At 45.8% G+C, this 20,802-nt stretch overlaps 2 protein-coding genes across 6 annotated transcripts in view; one reads left to right on the top strand and one right to left on the bottom strand.

Moving 5' to 3' along the window:
* Positions 1-749: 749 nt before the first annotated feature.
* Positions 750-20,802, top strand: part of hycc1 (hyccin PI4KA lipid kinase complex subunit 1) — a 30,060-nt gene continuing 10,007 nt past the window's right edge. For 2 of the 5 annotated variants that reach the window (XM_061230175.1, XM_061230178.1), the window contains exons 1-10: positions 3,647-3,753; positions 8,446-8,527; positions 9,844-9,945; positions 13,328-13,507; positions 16,513-16,593; positions 17,268-17,383; positions 17,630-17,725; positions 19,325-19,441; positions 19,609-19,696; positions 20,529-20,688. In XM_061230175.1, the coding sequence (XP_061086159.1) occupies positions 3,716-3,753; positions 8,446-8,527; positions 9,844-9,945; positions 13,328-13,507; positions 16,513-16,593; positions 17,268-17,383; positions 17,630-17,725; positions 19,325-19,441; positions 19,609-19,696; positions 20,529-20,688 (1,060 nt within the window). In that variant the 5' untranslated portion in view covers positions 3,647-3,715. Of the gene's footprint in view, positions 912-3,646; positions 3,754-8,445; positions 8,528-8,724; positions 8,776-9,843; positions 9,946-13,327; positions 13,508-16,512; positions 16,594-17,267; positions 17,384-17,629; positions 17,726-19,324; positions 19,442-19,608; positions 19,697-20,528; positions 20,689-20,802 lie in introns of those variants that run through there. The other 3 variants (XM_061230177.1, XM_061230179.1, XM_061230176.1) reach the window with 2 other exon arrangements.
* On the bottom strand, positions 10,929-13,043 carry LOC133120036 (uncharacterized; the record flags this gene model as incomplete). The annotated part of the gene is made up of 3 exons (XM_061230173.1): positions 10,929-10,939; positions 12,632-12,712; positions 12,986-13,043. Coding segments are annotated over 3 exons (150 nt in total), but the record flags the coding sequence as incomplete, so codon positions are not given.

Genomic DNA, 20,802 nt, shown 5'->3' with positions numbered 1-20,802 from the left:
CTGGTAACCCTGTTCACGCTTTTCCGCATTACCTGAGCTGCTATTCTTTATTTTATTTTTTTTCAATAAGTCACAAGTTGCTCATTTGCCAGTAGAAAAACAAAATAAATTAATTTTCCTACAACTGCCAAATTTCTCAGACACAGTACTATTGCATCAAAATTGCAAAATGTAATCACTAGTTAATGAGCTAGCGCGACAAACAAATTCTACTTTTGGACCATTTATTAACTGATGCTGAGTAGTTTAAGTTAGCTGGATGTGATTGTTGTTGATGGATAGGATTGGAAGTCTACTTTAAGTCACAAGTTCTTTCCAGTTTCATTCATGTAATTTAAACAATGACTAAATATGTCAAAATGAATATGGATAGTGATGATGTATTGCACCATTAACACCTTTCAATAGCACCTTGCTATACACGTGAGAGGTCTGTAGATCTGTAGGCTTAGCACACACGCTCGAAGTGGTAGACAAATCGTAACATACATCCCAAACCATATCAACGTGACTTCATGAGCTGTGAATATACATAGATAGCTGCCGTGCATGGATAGCCGAATGCCTTCCATAACCATCTGGATTTGCCACAGATGGACGTTTTTTCCGATAGTCTCAGAACTCCTAGAGCGACAACAAACCACTTCCGTAGAAATTTAGTTACCACGCCCTAAATATAATTATACTGGATCTTTATTTGTGGACAGCAGCGGTGACTCAATAAACAGTACTGCAATTGGCTTAGGGTGACTGTCACTCTATTGTAATACAAGATGTCTGTTTGGTTAGCAGTGATGGAGGAAATCGTTTATGCTTAATTATTAAAATAGTTTATGGAGTAATTGATACTTCTACATTGGACGAAACAAAAACGGCCACGATTAAAAGACATTTCAGAAGATAGCATGATAGTAAGTATAGTCAATCGTTCTGGCTTATGGTAGTTAATAAATTATACATGTTTGCTACCAGCTAGTCTAGACAGAGGCTTGGTTGGTTATTAGCCTAGGCTAGCAAACACTCGTTAACTAACCTGGATAAAGTTATGCAGGTAGCTTACTTATTCTGATGGTAATGCTTTGGTTGACCGCTTGTTATGTAGCTTAGCTTGCCCGTTTGTTTAGCTAACCTAGCTAACTAATATTAACGAGGGACCAGATTATCGCGGTAAACTAGAAAGTCAAGGTTAGGCTAGCCTAGCTAACAAACGGTTCCTACCCAAGAGCTAGCTAGCGATAGTTACCTATGTCATTGTTTTTGGCATCCCAGCTAGGATGACGGTGAATGTTACATGGAGCCAGCCATTGAGATGGTTATGTTAGCTAGCTAAATTAATTGAATAATGAATCTCTTCTTTTTTTTTTCTTCTTTTTTTTTAATAAAAGAAATGACTAATTCAGTGCTAACCAGAAAACTCGCTATCCAATAACTAGCAGCAGTGCTGATTTAAAATGAGTTTAGCCAATACTGTTATTACAATTAAGATTAAAAGTTTATTATGGATAGCTAGTTAATTTAACAAGACGACCGCCTTAGAAGTTAATAATACCCTTCGCTAGCTATCTAATTTAGTGTGCAGTTACTGATGAACTCTGGGACTTGCCTAATGATAAACGCAGATTTGGGTAGCAAGTTAGGACATTTTAGATGCCGTCTAGCTAGTGTAGAGACTAGAGACTACAAACCTGGCATATGGTGTTCGGACCATCTTGAGCTAACATGGTCTTCCGAACACAGGGACGTTGTGCAGTTATTTGTCGTTTTCTCTATTTAATCAAAGTGTTTTCGTGTCTGAGATAGTCAATAAACAACCATCATTGTAAACAACATTATTCAGGATAAAAACTACTACGTTCACTTCTGGTGGAAGCAGAGTTTAGTTAGTAGAGGCGACTGGAAATATTATCATTGGCTGTTCAGAACTAAATTCGCTGACCGAGGAAAATAAATGCATGTCTAGCTAGCTAACACGTGCATCTTAAAATTTTATGCATTGAAAGAATGCGCTTATTTGTGTATTTGTTACTACGCTGACTTTCTCTCTGGGTGTTTTTCTGGAAGTTAGCAACGTCATGTCAAAGATCCACAGGTGCGGTGTCTAACGCGCAAAAGTGGAAATGATACTCTCGGCTACCGGTGTGGGTGGTGCAGGACTCTGAGCTGAAGATATACCTCGGGGTTGTGTGTTCACACAGCAGTTGCTCTCAGTAGCCTCATGACTAAAGTAATTGCTATTAACACGTTTAATTGCCTGTGTCTTATTGTATTTGCTTTGGAACTCAAACGAACTTGGCATCCTCAAATTTAGGTGTGCCTCCGAATGCCTGCACGTTCCAAGTATACCTGTATCCTAATGGAGACGTTTTGTGTTAAACTGTGAATACCTGATGCGGTAGTAAACGTCCACACTCCGCAGGGGGAGCAGTTACCGCTGATATCTGGCCATGTACTATGTACCGCCAATCTTCCATGGCTTGCAAGTAGTGTTGTGAATCCGCGAAGGTGCAGTTTTTGTGCCACCATGTTGCTCACAATGAGCCGGAGTGCCATAGAGAAACAGGGGGAGCCTTATATGGTCATGAATTCTGGGTCAAGCACGAAGCCTTGCTAGCTTGTTAATTGCCGGAAAGCTAGCATCTCAAACTTGGTTTAATTCTATTCAGTTATGTTGGAGCATCAAATATTGCACACAGATTATAAAGAGGGTGCACATGGATATAGAATCTGATCTGCGTCATTACATTGAATTAGGCTACTAGCCTTGGAGACTGGCTAATACTGTTAAGCCTTTCATGTTTGCAGGCTGATTATCTTTCTATAGTGACCAGAAATATTGTTCCACATCCATCATATTCCCCTTAACCTGAGATCTTGGTATTGTATGTGAAAAATATTAATAAGCAGCCTACCCCTTGGAATAAGGGGTGAGGGTGATACTTTTGCAATTCACATTTTCTTATTTAATACATTTTTGAAATCTTTTTCGGAAAATGTAAAAAATGTAAAAGATGCTGATTTGTCTTTGCATTTACTTGAGTAGTCTTTGTGCGTGTGTGTGATATATATATCACTCATATGATGGTAATTATGGGGATGGTTTGGGGGAAAGCTCTCTGTCTGCCTCTCTCTGTCTCTGTATTTGTCTGTCTATCTGTCTCTCTCTGTCTGTCTCTCTCTCTCTGTCTCTGTCTGTCTCTCTGTATTTGTCTGTCTGTCTGTCTGTCTGTCTGTCTCGCTCTCTGTCTCTGTCTGTCTGTCTGTCTGTCTCTCTCTCAATTCATTTCAATTCAAGTTTTATTGGCACGACAGAACATTTCAGTTTGTATTGGCAAAGCTTATATATAAAAACCCTACATTTCCCACTGAACAACACAAAACAAAAACAAAAACCCATAATAATATTAATAATTAATTGTTATTATTATTATTATTATTATTATTATTAATAATAATAATAATAATAAGAAGAATAAAATAAATACATGAAAAATTGTGCTTTTCTCTCTCTCTCTCTCTCTCTCTCTCTCTCTCTCTCTTTCTCTCCCTCTGGAGCCCTGCCGTGTGATTGGTGCATTTCCTTCCTGGCCCCGCCCCTGCTGTCTGTTCGAGGGTAAATGACTCAGTAACTGCCTGGTCTTGCTGGTGTGTGGGCAGGCAGGACAGGAAATGTGAGTGTGTTTGTCTGGAGGTGCTGTGGGTGTGCCTGTGGTGAGGTATGAGATCTGCTGTTTGTGGGGCTTCAGACTTCGCACTGTAAGTAATGTGTAACTAAAGACATGTTTGTTTAAGCTTTGTTTATGTTTTTTATTTCTCATTATTGTACTGCTCTTACAAAATGACTGAGCTTGTAGGACTCCTCCCTCACATGTAATGTAGGGGGATCCACCTTCCTAACAGTCTGTCGTGTCTAAAATCCTCATCACAACTCAGTGGGAACATTGCTTCTCGGCTAATATTGCAAGTATGCTGTCCTTGAATAAGTCTGAAAAAGTTGACATTAAACCAGCATCATATTTGCTAAGAAGATGTAACTACAGTAGAAGTGGTAATGCATAATTTACCTTGTTATGAATATAAACTGGATGAAATGAGAAATCATGTGTTTTCATCTCGTTTATTTGAAGAGTGTTGCACTGTTGTTGTGTTCTGCACAAACAGGTTTTTAGGGCTGTCTTTTTTCCAGAGAAGTCCAAAATATTGGCTAACTGAGCAAAGTTGTTGAAAATGACAGTAAACTGGAAAAAGAACATCAGAAATCTCAACGTTTCAAAAGAAGATCAGTGATAGAAGATTGAAATAACATTTACAATGGTACCGCCATCAAGTGCTTGAAAAATCAGGGCATGTTTAGAATTTCTTTAAATTCTTTGATCGAGTACCTGTTGTCCATGGGATTGCTTGGCATGAGCACTGCGTGGATGGGAATCTGATCCCAGCGCATTCCGCAGTCTGTGGAGTATATTATTATTGTTTCTGTCTCCCAGCATTTGGCAATATTTTACATTTTGTGAGGCTACAAATCACACCCTCTTGTGACTTCCTGACTCAGTTATTCGAATGCTTGGATATGATTTTCTGAAACAAATTTGGTGATTGGTGGATTTAAAATGGCATTGAGATAGAATGCTGAGCAATCAGTCTGACAGCTGTAATGGCTGTCTGTGTGTCAGACCCCTTCTGTAACAGCTGTCTCTGTGTGTCAGACTCATTCTGTAACTGCTGTCTCTGTGTGTCAGACTCATTCTGTAACTGCTGTCTGTGTGTCAGACCCCTTCTGTAACAGCTGTCTCTGTGTGTCAGACTCATTCTGTAACTGCTGTCTCTGTGTGTCAGACTCATTCTGTAACAGCTGTCTGTGTGTCAGATCCCTTCTGTAACTGCTGTCTCTGTGTGTCAGACTCATTCTGTAACGGCTGTTTGTGTGTCAGACTCATTCTGTAACAGCTGTCTCTGTGTGTCAGATCCCTTCTGTAACAGCTGTCTGTGTGTCAGACTCATTCTGTAACTGCTGTCTCTGTGTGTCAGACTCATTCTGTAACTGCTGTCTCTGTGTGTCAGACTCATTCTGTAACTGCTGTCTGTGTGTCAGATCCCTTCTGTAACTGCTGTCTCTGTGTCAGACTCATTCAGTAACGGCTGTCTCTGTGTCAGACTCATTCTGTAACTGCTGTCTCTGTGTGTCAGACCCCTTCTGTAACTGCTGTCTCTGTGTCAGACTCATTCTGTAACTGCTGTCTCTGTGTGTCAGACTCATTCTGTAACTGCTGTCTCTGTGTCAGACTCATTCTGTAACTGCTGTCTCTGTGTCAGACTCATTCTGTAACTGCTGTCTGTGTGTCAGACTCATTCTGTAACTGCTGTCTCTGTGTGTCAGACCCCTTCTGTAACTGCTGTCTCTGTGTGTCAGACTCATTCTGTAACTGCTGTCTCTGTGTGTCAGACCCCTTCTGTAACTGCTGTCTCTGTGTGTCAGACTCATTCTGTAACTGCTGTCTGTGTGTCAGATCCCTTCTGTAACTGCTGTCTCTGTGTCAGACTCATTCTGTAACGGCTGTCTGTGTGTCAGACCCCTTCTGTAACTGCTGTCTGTGTGTGTCAGACTCATTCTGTAACGGCTATCTCTGTGTCAGACTCATTCTGTAACTGCGGTCTCTGTGTCAGACTCATTCTGTAACTGCTGTCTGTGTGTCAGATCCCTTCTGTAACGGCTGTCTGTGTGTCAGATCCCTTCTGTAACGGCTGTTTGTGTGTCAGACTCATTCTGTAACTGCTGTCTCTGTGTGTCAGACTCATTCTGTAACGGCTGTCTGTGTGTCAGACTCATTCTGTAACTGCTGTCTCTGTGTGTCAGACTCATTCTGTAATGGCTGTCTGTGTGTCAGACTCATTCTGTAACGGTTGTCTGTGTGTCAGACCCCTTCTGTAACTGCTGTCTGTGTTTGGTGATGTCATCAAGTGAACAGTTTCATTTCTCAGTGGTTTCTCAGTGAAAAGTTTCTTGAGTAAAGTTGTGAATCTGGGTCCTGGCAGCCGGCTGCAGTTCCTACAGCTTCAGCAGAAATGGGTTTCCATCTTCAATGCTTGTTGTTTTTCTACAGAAAACTGTCACAGTATATCAAATTACGTGATGCAAAATGCAATGTGTGGCATTATACAGCTGCATACACCAGGCCTCTATCAGATGTAAAACACTGGAATGGGGACAGATGTGACCGTGATATAACTCTATAACACATTTCCAACAGACGCTTCCATTTAAATGAGTTATGCTGTACGTGGCTATGTGAGTCACAGTAATTCTGAATCCATCCCAATGCCACCTGGAGCTTCCCTGTGCCTCAGACATCCCTGCTTGGGTGTCTGAAGCATTTAGTTTTCTTTGATTGCAACAGTGAGAGTCTCTGTACACAGAGTGCACACAGTCTCTGTGTATGCAGCTGATACCAGATTACTGCGGGGGAAGTGCTTTTCACAGACAGTGCGTCTCTCTCTCCCTCTTTCTCTCTGTCTCTTTCTCTCTCTCCCTGTCTCTTTCTGTCTCTCTGCTATGCGTTAGTGTCAGTGTGGGTGGAGCTGAAGGTAATCACTGTATTTAATCCTCCAATTACAGTCAGATCCAGCCACTGCTGCTGTGGCCTGTGACAGCACACTGCTGCCTCTGTGGGCTGGAAACCGTTCTGAAACCCCCCCCCCCCCCTCCAGCCCTGTGCAGATAAGGGTGCCCCCCCCCCCCCTCTCCAGCCCTGTGCAGGTAAGGGTGCCCCCCCCCCCTCTCCAGCCCTGTGCAGATAAGGGTGCCCCCCCCCCCCCTCTCCAGCCCTGTGCAGATAAGGGTGCCCCCCCCCCTCCTCTCCAGCCCTGTGCAGATAAGGGTGCCCCCCCCCCCCCCTCTCCAGCCCTGTGCAGATAAGGGTGCCCCCCCCTCTCCAGCCCTGTGCAGATAAGGGTGCCCCCCCCCCCCCCTCTCCAGCCCTGTGCAGATAAGGGTGCCCCCCCCCCCCCTCTCCAGCCCTGTGCAGATAAGGGTGCCCCCCCCCCCCCCTCTCCAGCCCTGTGCAGATAAGGGTGCCCCCCCCCCCCTCTCCAGCCCTGTGCAGATAAGGGTGCCCCCCCCCCCTCTCCAGCCCTGTGCAGATAAGGGTGCCCCCCCCCCCCCCCCTCCAGCCCTGTGCAGATAAGGGTGCCCCCCCTCTCCAGCCCTGTGCAGATAAGGGTGCCCCCCCCTCTCCAGCCCTGTGCAGATAAGGGTGCCCCCCCCCCCTCTCCAGCCCTGTGCAGATAAGGGTGCCCCCCCCCCCCCTCTCCAGCCCTGTGCGGATAAGAGTGCCCCCCCCCCTCTCCAGCCCTGTGCAGATAAGGGTGCCCCCCCCCCCCTCTCCAGCCCTGTGCGGATAAGAGTGCGGCTCTGCCCACCTGTTCCCAAGCCCGGCTATACTGAAGCGTAATTCCCTTGTTGTCTTAAATGGAGCAATGGTATTTTTACATTGGGGTTGAACGTCTGTCCTATGAGATGCCAGTGTGTTTCACATCTTCTGTGCTGAAAGGGGTTCGGGTGAAATGGGGACTGAAACTGCTTTTTGAGTCACTTATTGGGAATTATTCAGGCTGCAAATTCATCTGCAATAATAGTGGCCATTTTCCCTTCCCGTTGAGATGAAAGCTGTATTTCAGTATTTCTGTTCTGGGCTTTCAGTGCTGTATCCAGCTGCCACAGAGGAACATCTGGCTTGGTTTTACCTGATGGAACTTCCCCCGAAAGTTACTTACTCCTTATAGTGCTGAAAGTGTCTGAAACTTGTTTCTTTGCTTTTTAAATGGTTCTGAGGGATGACTTCAGACTGCAGGTGTAGGCAGTGCTGTTGGGGCCCTGCGGGGGGCGCTGTGTCCCACGGCTGGGCCCCCTGCCTGTGCTCATGTCTGTAATAACACACTCTGTCCTCTGATGAGCTGCTAATTGTGCTTAATTAGACACTGTTACAGTCTGCTAAAGGACCACACACCCTCTTACAGTCACATTATGTGGGAAATAGCTCCCATGCATGTCCCATATTCTTCACATCTCAGGAATTTCGCTCGGTCCAAATTATGCTTTCATTTACCGTGCTGTTCCATTTTGCAGTGATTTAATTACAAACTGGGTCTAGTCAGCCAGTCTGGGTCTGATCACTTTTGACAGCAAGAAATTAGGCCTGCATTTATTAAATAGATTTAGCCACAGAATTGGGCTGGAAATTGTCCTGCCCTTGACCACACTTGTTGAGGGTTAGGGTTTGAGGGTTCGGGTTAGGGTTTGAGGGATTCCAATGTTGGTTTTTAATGTTGAGGCATCCAAAGTTCTGCTCTTCAGACAGAGCTGTTATTGCATGCACCCCGATGCTTGCTCTGGAGCTGCTGAATGTCTCGCCTGCCTCTCACTTCTGCACGGTGTTGTTTAAACCTCTCCAGGTTGAAATCGGCGACCAGCAGATGCAGGAAGATGTTTGCTATGGACCAGGGAGTGGTGGAAGAATGGCTGGCTGAGTTTAAGGTGAGGTTTTATATATATATGTATATATATATGTATATATATGTGTGTGTATATATGTATGTATATGCATGAAGATGTTTGCTATGGACCAGGGAGTTGTGGAAGAATGGCTGGCTGAGTTTAAGGTGAGGTTTTATATATATATGTATATATATATATATATATGTGTGTGTATATATGTATGTATATGTATGAAGATGTTTGCTATGGACCAGGGAGTTGTGGAAGAATGGCTGGCTGAGTTTAAGGTGAGGTTTTATATATATATGTATATATATATATATGTGTGTATATATGTATATATGTATATATATATGTATATATATGTATGTATATATGTATATATATGTGTGTGTGTGTGTATATATATATATATATATATGTATGTATATATATATATGTATATATGTGTATATATATATGTGTGTATATATATAAAAATGTGTATATATATATATATATATATATATATATATATATATATATATATATATATGATGTTTGTGATATATACACACATTCAGTGAGCAATTTATTAGGTATTTATCAGACTCTACTTTAGACCTCTACTGCTGTAGGCTATCCACTTAGTTGTGTGTTCAGAGATGCTCTTCTGCATACCACTGTTGTAAAGTGTGGTTAATTGCATTTCTGCAGCTTTGACCAGTCTGGCCATGCTCCTCTGACGTCTCATTAACAAGGCGTTTCTGTCTGGAGAACTGCTGCTCACTGGATTTGTTTTTTGTTTTTTGCACCATTCTTTGCAAACTCAAGAGACTGGTGTGTGTGAATATCCCAGGAGATCAGCTGTTTATGTGATACTCAAACCACCCTGTCTGCCACCAACAATCATTCCACAGTCAAAGTCACTTAGATCATTTTTTCCCCCATTCTGATGGTTGATGTGAACATGAATTGAAGCTCCTGCTGCCACACAATTGGCTGATTTGATAATCGCATGAATAAGTGCATCTTTTTCATGCATAAATGCATCTTTCCAGAAGAAATCTCAGATGTAATGGTTTAACGGTGTTTTTAATGGTGTCATTTTTGGTAATTGCTATGGAAACAGGAGTAGGGTAAATGCATACATCCATTTTGCTGACCCCACTTGCTCTTTGAGTGTATTCAAGGAATTTGTCCCCAAAAATCCAGACATTTCTGGATCACTGTGGAAAGTTAATCCTGTGACTTATTGCCAGAGGTGATTAGACGGGGAAAAAAGGGGTCTGAAATGGCATCATTACCTGCAGGACTGCCTTTCGGTGTCTCCTTGGTCCCGTCTTTCACCTTTTCTTCTTCAATGCGATCCTTAGACTCTTCCGGAAGCTGCGGTGTCCAGCTATGCTGCCGCTCTGAAGGAGAAAGCGTCTCTGGTTCCAGCTCTCTACAAAGTCATTCGTGAGAATTACAGTGATGTACGTCGCTCTCCCTACGCCTCTCCCCCTACGCCTCTCCCCCTACGCCTCTCCCCCTACGCCTCTCCCCCCTACGCCTCTCCCCCCTACGCCTCTCCCCCCTACGCCTCTCCCCCTACGCCTCTCCCCCTACGCCTCTCTCCCCCTACGCCTCTCTCCCCCTACGCCTCTCCCCCTACGCCTCTCCCCCTACGCCTCTCCCCCTACGCCTCTCTCCCCCTACGCCTCTCCCCCTACGCCTCTCCCCCTACGCCTCTCTCCCCCTACGCCTCTCCCCCTACGCCTCTCCCCCTACGCCTCTCCCCCTACGCCTCTCCCCCCTACGCCTCTCCCCCCTACACCTCTCCCCCTACGCCTCTCTCCCCCTACGCCTCTCTCCCCCTACGCCTCTCTCCCCCTACGCCTCTCTCCCCCTACGCCTCTCTCCCCCTACGCCTCTCTCCCCCTACGCCTCTCCCCCTACGCCTCTCTCCCCCTACGCCTCTCCCCCTACGCCTCTCCCCCTACGCCTCTCCCCCCTATGCCTCTCCCCCTACGCCTCTCTCCCCCTACGCCTCTCTCCCCCTACGCCTCTCTCCCCCTACGCCTCTCTCCCCCTACGCCTCTCTCCCCCTACGCCTCTCTCCCCCTACGCCTCTCTCCCCCTACGCCTCTCCCCCTACGCCTCTCCCCCTACGCCTCTCCCCCTACGCCTCTCTCCCCCTACGCCTCTCCCCCTATGCCTCTCCCCCTACGCCTCTCCCCCTACGCCTCTCTCCCCCTACGCCTCTCTCCCCCTACGCCTCTCTCCCCCTACGCCTCTCCCCCTACGCCTCTCTCCCCCTACGCCTCTCTCCCCCTACGTCTCTCTCATATATTACAGCCATATATGGTCATGTGATCTCTAGTCAATGATCTCTGGTCATGTTTTCCTCTGCGCTATAAGGGTTATAGTAATGAGATGCATGTAAGAATCTGTTTTTCGTAAATAACAGATTACACGGCTAGATTAGTTCTGGAACACAGCGCCTCAGAGGCCCGTTTTGATCGAGTATAATTAATTAATTACTTCTTGGAAAGCATTTGTGGATGAATGTTAGAAGTGACATCTTGGCAGCAGTGTGTGGAAGTTTACTGTTCTTTAGTAAAGGGATGTTAATGTGCTAATGAGTGTGTGTTAATGAGTGAATGTGTTAAAGGTTTAATGAATGTACGGTATGTGTTAATGGCTTAATGTGTTGATGCCTGAGGGTGTTGATGAGGGTCTTGATGAGTGTGAGTGTGTTGATGAGGGTGTTGATGAGGGTGTTGATGAGTGTGTTGATGAGTGTGTTGTTGAGCGTGTTGTTGAGCGTGTTGATGAGTGTGTTGATGAGGGTGTTGATGAGTGTGTTGATGAGGGTGTTGATGAGTGTGTTGATGAGGGTGTTGTTGAGCGTGTTGATGAGTGTGAGTGTGTTGATGAGGGTCTTGATGAGGGTGTTGATGAGTGTGTTGATGAGGGTGTTGATGAGCGTGTTGATGAGGGTGTTGATGAGCGTGTTGATGAGTGTGAGTGTGTTGATGAGTGTGTTGATGAGTGTGAGTGTGTTGTTGAGTGTGTTGATGAGTGTGTTGATGAGTGTGTTGATGAGTGTGTTGATGAGTGTGTTGATGAGGGTGTTGATGAGGGTGTTGATGAGTGTGTTGATGAGGGTGTTGATGAGTGTGTTGATGAGCGTGTTGATGAGCGTGTTGATGAGCGTGTTGATGAGTGTGTTGTTGAGTGTGTTGTTGAGTGTGTTGATGAGTGTGTTGATGAGCGTGTTGTTGAGTGTGTTGATGAGTGTGTTGATGAGTGTGTTGATGAGTGTGTTGTTGAGTGTGTTGTTGAGCGTGTTGATGAGGGTGTTGTTGAGTGTGTTGATGAGGGTGTTGATGAGTGTGTTGATGAGTGTGAGTGTGTTGATGAGCGTGTTGATGAGTGTGTTGATGAGTGTGTTGATGAGTGTGTTGATGAGTGTGTTGATGAGTGTGTTGATGAGCGTGTTGATGAGGGTGTTGATGAGCGTGTTGATGAGCGTGTTGATGAGCGTGTTGATGAGGGTGTTGATGAGCGTGTTGATGAGTGTTGAGGGTGTTGATGAGCGTGTTGATGAGCGTGTTGATGAGCGTGTTGATGAGCGTGTTGATGAGGGTGTTGATGAGCGTGTTGAGCGTGTTGATGAGCGTGTTGATGAGCGTGTTGATGAGGGTGAGTGTGTTGATGAGTGTGTTGATGAGTGTGTTGATGAGTGTGTTGATGAGTGTGTTGATGAGTGTGTTGATGAGCGTGTTGATGAGCGTGTTGATGAGCGTGTTGATGAGGGTGAGTGTGTTGATGAGTGTGTTGATGAGTGTGTTGATGAGTGTGTTGATGAGTGTGTTGATGAGCGTGTTGATGAGCGTGTTGATGAGCGTGTTGATGAGCGTGTTGATGAGCGTGTTGATGAGCGTGTTGAGTGTGTTGATGAGCGTGTTGATGAGTGTGGGTGTGTTGATGAGTGTGTTGTTGAGTGTGTTGTTGAGTGTGTTGATGAGCGTGTTGATGAGCGTGTTGATGAGGGTGTTGATGAGGGTGTTGATGAGCGTGTTGAGTGTGTTGATGAGCGTGTTGATGAGCGTGTTGATGAGCGTGTTGAGTGTGTTGATGAGCGTGTTGATGAGCGTGTTGATGAGCGTGTTGAGCGTGTTGAGCGTGTTGATGAGCGTGTTGATGAGCGTGTTGATGAGCGTGTTGAGCGTGTTGATGAGCGTGTTGATGAGCGTGTTGATGAGTGTGTTGATGAGCGTGTTGATGAGCGTGTTGATGAGCGTGTTGATGAGTGTGTTGATGAGTGTGTTGATGAGTGTGTTGATGAGTGTGTTGATGAGTGTGTTGATGAGTGTGTTGATGAGTGTGTTGATGAGCGTGTTGAGCGTGTTGATGAGCGTGTTGATGAGCGTGTTGAGCGTGTTGATGAGTGTGTTGATGAGCGTGTTGAGCGTGTTGATGAGCGTGTTGATGAGCGTGTTGATGAGCGTGTTGAGTGTGTTGATGAGCGTGTTGATGAGCGTGTTGATGATGGTCTTGATGAGTGTGTTGATGAGTGTGTTGTTGAGTGTGTTGATGAGTGTGTTGATGAGCGTGTTGATGAGTGTGTTGATGAGCGTGTTGAGCGTGTTGATGAGGGTGTTGATGAGCGTGTTGAGCGTGTTGATGAGCGTGTTGATGAGCGTGTTGATGAGCGTGTTGAGGGTGTTGATGAGCGTGTTGATGAGTGTGTTGATGAGTGTGTTGATGAGTGTGTTGTTGAGTGTGTTGATGAGCGTGTTGATGAGCGTGTTGAGCGTGTTGATGAGCGTGTTGATGATGGTCTTGATGTCTGACTGTGCTGTCCTGCAGCTGCTGGAGCCAGTGTGCCACCAGCTCTTTGAGTTTTACCGCAGCGCCGAACCCCACCTGCAGCACTTCACCCTGCAGTTCCTCCCGGAGTTGCTCTGGAGCTACCTGTCCGTCACAGCCGGCCGAGACCCCCATTGCAGCGGCTGCATCGAGGCCCTCCTACTGGGCATCTACAACCTGGTGGGTCTGTCTGTGCTCTCTGTGCCTGTCTGTCTGTGCCTGTCTGTCTGTGCATATATGTCTGTGTGTGTCTGTGCCCATCTGTGTGTGTCTTTGCCTGTTTGTGCCCATCTGTCTGTGTGTGTCTGTGCCTATCTGACTGTCTGTGCGTATATGTCTGTGCTTGTCTGTCTGTGCCATTCTGTCTGTGCTCTCTTTGCCTATCTGTCTGTGCCTGTCTGTGCCCATCTGACTGTCTGTCGGTGCGTGTCTGTCTGTGTCTGTTTGTGCCTGTCTGTGCCCACCTGTGCGTGTCTTTGCCTGTTTGTGCCTATCTGTCTGTTTGTGTCTGTTTGTGTCTGTTTGTGTCTGTTTGTGTCTGTTTGTGTCTGTGTGTGTCTGTGTCTGTCTGTGTGTGTCTGTACCTACACCGCGCTCCAAATTATTATGCAAATTGGGAAAGAAAAAGGATCTCTCTGCTGCCGAAAAGCGTGAAATAGTTCAATGCCTTGGACAAGGTATGAAAACCTTAGATATTTCACGAAAACTTAAGCGTGATCATCGTACTGTTAAGAGATTTGTGGCTGATTCAGAGCACACACGGGTTCGTGCAGATAAAGGCACAATGAGGAAGGTTTCTGCCAGACAAAAACATCGGATCAAGAGAGCAGCTGCTAAAATGCCATTACAAAGCAGCAAACAGCTATTTGAAGCTGCTGGTGCCTCTGGAGTCCCACGAACATCAAAGTGTAGGATCCTCCAGAGGCTTGCAGTTATGCATAAACCTTCTATTCGGCCGCCCCTAACCAATGCTCCCAAGCAGAAACGGCTGCAGTGGGCCATTCAGAAATATATATGAAGACTCATTTTCAAACAGTCTTGTTCACTGATGAGGGCCGTGCAATCCTGGATGGTCCAGATGGAGTAGTGGATGGTTGATGGACGGCCACCATGTCCCAACAAGGCTGTGACGTCAGCAAGGAGGTGGCATGTTTTGGGCCGGAATCATGGGGAGAGAGCTGGTCGGCCCCTTTAGGGTCCCTGAAGGTGTGAAAATGACCTCTGAAAAGTATGTGGAGTTTCTGACTGACCACTTTCTTCCATGGTACAAAAAGAAGAACCGTGCTTTCCGTAACAAAATCATCTTCATGCATGACAATGCACCATCTCATGCTGCAAGGAATACCTCTGCATCATTGGCTGCTATGGGCATAAAAGGAGAGAAACTCATGGTGTGGCCCCCATCCTCCCCTGACCTCAACCCTATTGAGAACCTTTGGAGCATCCTCAAGCAAAAGATCTATGAGGGTGGGAGGCAGTTCACATCCAAACTGCAGCTCTGGGAGGCTATTCTGACATCCTGCAAAGAAATTCAAGCAGAAACTCTCCAAAAACTCAAAAGTTCAATGGATGCAAGAATTGTGATGTTGCTATCAAATAAGGAGTCCTATGTTTTTGAAATAGCTTTTGATTTCAGTAAATATGACCTCCTAATGCTGCAAATTCAACAAATGACCATTTTGAGTTCTTTACAACCTGAAACTCTGTTGTGCGTAATAATTTGGAACAGTGCATTTTAAGTTTTTTATTTTTGAAAACAATACTGTTCTCATTGGGAGGTTTGTTCAATAACATTCAAATTATACCCTAACAGTTGATGACTTGAAAATTATGCTGACTGTCATTTGCATTGACTATTTAGGAAAATCAGAGAAAAATATAATTTGCATAATAATTTGGAACACAGTATATCTGTCTGCGCGTGTCTGTGCCTATCTGTCTGTGCGTGTCTGTGCCTATCTGTCTGTGCGTGTCTGTGCCTATCTGTCTGCGCGTGTCTGTGCCTATCTGTCTGCGCATGTCTGTGCTTATCTGGCTGTTCCATTTCTGTGCCTGTCTGTGCCTGTCTGCGCGTGTCTGTGCCTGTCTGCGCATGTCTGTGCGTGTCTGTACCTATCTGTCTGCGCGTGTCTGTGCCTATCTGGCTGTTCCATTTCTGTGCCTGTCTGTGCCGGTCTGTGCCGGTCTGTGCCTGTCTGTGCCGGTCTGTGCCTGTCTGTGCGTGTCTGCACCTGTCTGCGCCTGTCTGTGTGTCTGTGCCTGTCTGTGCCTGTCTGTGCGTTATATTTACACATTAGATCAAAGCCATTGCACAAGTATTGGGGATAGCTTGTACAACAACTTAGAATGTCCAGTTGTTGAACAACGGACATCGAACTGGTCGACCAAGGAAAACAACAGCAGTTGATGACAGAAACATTGTGAGATCTGTGAAGAAAAATCCAAAACATCAGTCTGTGACATCACACTCAATTTTCACAGGGCAGGGTTAGGGTTAGGGTTAGGGTTATCTCAATCAACCATTCGAAGAAGACTTGGTGAGCAGCAATGCAGATGCAAACCGCTCATCAGTAGTAAGAATCAGAAGGTGATTTGCAAAGAAGTACAGAGATGAGCCAGAAAAGTTCTGGAACAAAGATTCATGGATTGTATCTAAACTAATTGGGAGGAACTTCATCATGCAGCAAGACAATGACCCAAAACACACTACCCACACAACAAAGGATTTCATTGGTGAGAAAAAGTGGAAGGTTTTAGACTGGCCAAGTCGATCACCAGACCTTAACCCAATTCAGCCTCCACTTCACCTCCTGAAGAGGAGATTGGAGGGAAACCCCTTCCCCGAAACAAACAACTGAAAGAGGCTGCAAAGCCAGGAAAAGCAAATAGTCAGTGTTATTTTCTTTCATTTACTTAAATACTCTCTGTTACAATACTTTTGCTCACCTTGCTCTTGGGTGGTCTGATACCAAAGGTGCTATGTAGTGTAACACATCTAGGTGTAAATAAAAAAGCATAACTCTTTAACTCAACCTCATATGTATTCAGTTTATTGTAAAAACAAAGAAATTGGCCTTGGTTTCAATCATTTTGGAGGGGACTGTAATTGCATATCTAAACACACATTTTTACACACACGTACAGACACATAATCCATGCACTTCTGCTTTTTCCATCCTCTGCAGGAAATAGTGGACCGAGATGGCCAGAGCAAAGCACTGTCCTTCACCGTACCGTCCTTATCCAAGCCCTCAGTTTACCATGAGGTGAGTGAGGTCCAAGCCCTCAGTTTACCATGAGGTGAGTGAGGTCCAAGCCCTCAGTTTACCATGAGGTGAGTGGGGTTTAATCCCTCAGTTTACCATGAGGTGAGTGGGGTTTAATCCCTCAGTTTACCATGAGGTGAGTGGGGTTTAATCCCTCAGTTTACCATGAGGTGAGTGGGGTTTAAGCCCTCAGTTTACCATGAGGTGAGTGGGGTTTAATCCCTCAGTTTACCATGAGGTGAGTGGGGTTTAATCCCTCAGTTTACCATGAGGTGAGTGGGGTTTAAGCCCTCAGTTTACCATGAGGTGAGTGGGGTTTAATCCCTCAGTTTACCATGAGGTGAGTGGGGTTTAATCCCTCAGTTTACCATGAGGTGAGTGGGGTTTAATCCCTCAGTTTACCATGAGGTGAGTGGGGTTTAATCCCTCAGTTTACCATGAGGTGAGTGGGGTTTAATCCCTCAGTTTACCATGAGGTGAGTGGGGTTTAATCCCTCAGTTTACCATGAGGTGAGTGGGGTCCAAGCCCTCAGTTTACCATGAGGTGAGTGGGGTTTAATCCCTCAGTTTACCTTGAGGAAAGTGGGTTAGGGTTTGTTGGGTTTGTCACTCCAGTGTCCTTTATGCTGGCTTCAGTCCTCCTGAGTTAATGACAATCACTGCCCTCTCTCTAGCCCTCTACCATTGGTTCTTTGGCCCTGACAGAAGGGGCTCTGGCCAATCACGGACTCAGCCGGGTGGTGTACAGTGGACCCCACCTCCAGAGAGAAACTTTCACAGCACAGAACCGGTGAGTCCCCATCATGAAATATTTACTGCTATCAGTTAAGTATTCGTCAAATATTCATGTATCTGCTCACCATATTCATTAAATATTCAGCACCATCCGTAGTGTGCATGTAAGTAAAATAGTATGTGTGCATCTACATGTTTGAGTGTGTTTGTGTGTGTGTGCGTATGTGTGCGCAATGAGCTTTGTTTGTGGAGTGAAAGTCAGCTGGTCTGTGCTGGTTTGAGCTGGTTCATGTACTTGCAGTTTCCAGGTGCTGACATTTCTGCTGCTCTGCTACAATGCAGCCCTGAGCTACATGACCAGCACATCACTCCAGTCCCTGTGTCAACTGAGCTCCAGGTGGGTCTGTTGTTCCAGTGACAGGAATATAATCCAGTGAACTACAGTGATAGGGATATATTCCAGAAAACTACAGTGACAGGGATATATTCCAGAAAACTACAGTGACAGGGATATATTCCAGAAAACTACAGTGACAGGGATATATTCCTGAAATGTACTGTGACAGGGATATAATACAGTAAAGTACAGTGAAGGGGATATAATACAGTAAAGTACAGTGGAGGGGATATAATACAGTAAAGTACAGTGGAGGGGATATAATACAGTAAAGTACAGTGAAGGGGATATAATACAGTAAAGTACAGTGGAGGGGGTATAATACAGTAAAGTACAGTGAAGGGGATATAATACAGTAAAGTACAGTGGAGGGGATATAATACAGTAAAGTACAGTGGAGGGGATATAATACAGTAAAGTACAGTGGAGGGGATATAATACAGTAAAGTACAGTGGAGGGGATATAATACAGTAAAGTACAGTGGAGGGGATATAATACAGTAAAGTACAGTGAAGGGGATATAATACAGTAAAGTACAGTGGAGGGGATATAATACAGTAAAGTACAGTGGAGGGGGTATAATACAGTGAAGTTCCGTGGAGGGGGGTATAATACAGTAAAGTACAGTGGAGGGGATATAATACAGTAAAGTGCAGTGGAGGGGATATAATACAGTAAAGTACAGTGGATGGGATATAATACAGTAAAGTGCAGTAGAGGGGATATAATACAGTAAAGTACAGTGGAGGGGATATAATACAGTAAAGTACAGTGGAGGGGGTATAATACAGTAAAGTACAGTGGAGGGGGGTATAATACAGTAAAGTACAGTGGAGGGGGGGTATAATACAGTAAAGTACAGTGGAGGGGGTATAATACAGTAAAGTACAGTGGAGGGGGTATAATACAGTAAAGTACAGTGGAGGGGATATAATACAGTAAAGTACAGTGGAGGGGATATAATACAGTAAAGTACAGTGAAGGGGATATAATACGGTAAAGTACAGTGGAGGGGGTATAATACAGTGAAGTTCCGTGGAGGGGGGTATAATACAGTAAAGTACAGTGGAGGGGATATAATACAGTAAAGTGCAGTGGAGGGGATATAATACAGTAAAGTACAGTGGAGGGGATATAATACAGTAAAGTGCAGTAGAGGGGATATAATACAGTAAAGTACAGTGGAGGGGATATAATACAGTAAAGTACAGTGGAGGGGGTATAATACAGTAAAGTACAGTGGAGGGGGTATAATACAGTAAAGTACAGTGGAGGGGGTATAATACAGTAAAGTACAGTGGAGGGGATATAATACAGTAAAGTACAGTGGAGGGGATATAATACAGTAAAGTACAGTGGAGGGGGTATAATACAGTAAAGTACAGTGGAGGGGTTATAATACAGTAAAGTACAGTAGAGGGGATATAATACGGTAAAGTACAGTGGAGGGGGTATAATACGGTAAAGTACAGTGGAGGGGGTATAATACGGTAAAGTACAGTGGAGGGGATATAATACGGTAAAGTACAGTGGAGAGGGGTATAATACAGTAAAGTTCAGTGCAGTAACTTTACTCTCCCGCTCCCCCCACCCCCCAGGGTCTGTATTTGCGGATACCCCAGGCAGCATTTAAGGCGCTATAAAGGAATCAGCACCAGGATGATGGTGTCTTCAGACTTCCTAGTTCAGCTTATTACTGGTATCCACTATGCCCTGTGAGTGACTGTTTCTCTGTCTCACACTCACTCACTCTCACTCTCTCACACACACACACACACACACACACACACACACACACACGTCTTAAGCCCATGTGCATTGCGAACACCGTCTCATGGTTTACACAGTACAATTCCTTACAATGTCTCTCTCTGTCTCTCAGGTGTAATGGAGAGTCAGATTTGGGTTCCAGGGCTCTGGAGGATGTCCTGTACCGAGCGCAGTTAGAGCTGTTCCCCGAACCGCTGCTGGTGGGTCCTGTCTGACCCCACCATCCTGTCTGACCCCCCCCCATCCTGTCTGACCCCCCCACCATCCTGTCTGACCCCCCCACCATCCTGTCGACCCCCCCCCCATCCTGTCGACCCCCCCCCCATCCTGTCGACCCCCCCCCCATCCTGCTGACCCCCCCCCATCCTGCTGACCCCCCCCACCATCCTGTATGACCCCCCCCATCCTGTCTAACCCACCCATCCTGTCTAACTCCCCCCATCCTGTCTGACCCCCCCATCCTACATTGACATGCTCCCTGAGACACGCCCTGCAGAATACCCTAGCCCAGGGGTCAGCAACCCTGGTCCTGGAGAGCTGCAGGGTGTGCTGGCTTTTGTCATTACTCAGCACTTAATTGATCGATTAAAGCAGTGGATTACACAGTTAACTCGCCTCACCTGGTTTCTTGGTTCTGAATCAGTTGCTGGTATTAAGGCGAAAACAAAAACCAGCACACCCTGCGGCTCTCCAGGACCAGGGTTGCTGACCCCTGCCCCTGCCCTAGCCCTTGACCCTGGGCTGTGTTATGTTGTGCTGTGTTTGTGGGGTTTGTCATGTAGTGGTGTGTGTGTGTGTGTGTGTGTTAGCGTGTAATGTTGTGTGTTTGTTTGGGATGTAGTTCTTAGTGCGCGTGTGTGTTTTGGGGTTTGTTATGTTGTGCTGTGTGTGTTTTGGAGTTTGTATGTTGTGTTGTGTGTGTTTTGGGGTTTGTTATGTTGTGCTGTGTGTGTTTTGGGGTTTGTTATGTTGTGCTGCCTGTGTTTTGGGGTTTGTTATGTTGTGCTGCCTGTGTTTTGCCTGTGTTTGCAGGTAGGGAATGCGATCCGGTCTTCTCAGCGCGGGGTGGCACTGAAGGCCAATAAGGACGGACCACGCTGCATCCAGGTGGAGATCACTCCGACCGCCTCGCGGATATCACGCAACGCCGTCACCAGCATGTCCATCCGTGGCCATCGCTGGAAGAGACATGGTGAGCAGTACGCCGTCACATGACCTGTGATCACCTGCCAGCCTGCATCATTACCACCTACTCATCCCCATCACACAGCCCACATCATTACCACCTACTCATCCCCATCACAGC

The sequence above is a fragment of the Conger conger genome, unplaced genomic scaffold (genome assembly GCF_963514075.1).
Source record: "Conger conger unplaced genomic scaffold, fConCon1.1 SCAFFOLD_74, whole genome shotgun sequence".
Taxonomy (NCBI): domain Eukaryota; kingdom Metazoa; phylum Chordata; class Actinopteri; order Anguilliformes; family Congridae; genus Conger; species Conger conger.
Note: the sequence above shows the minus strand (reverse complement) of the source record. Positions and strands in the feature narration are given on the sequence as shown.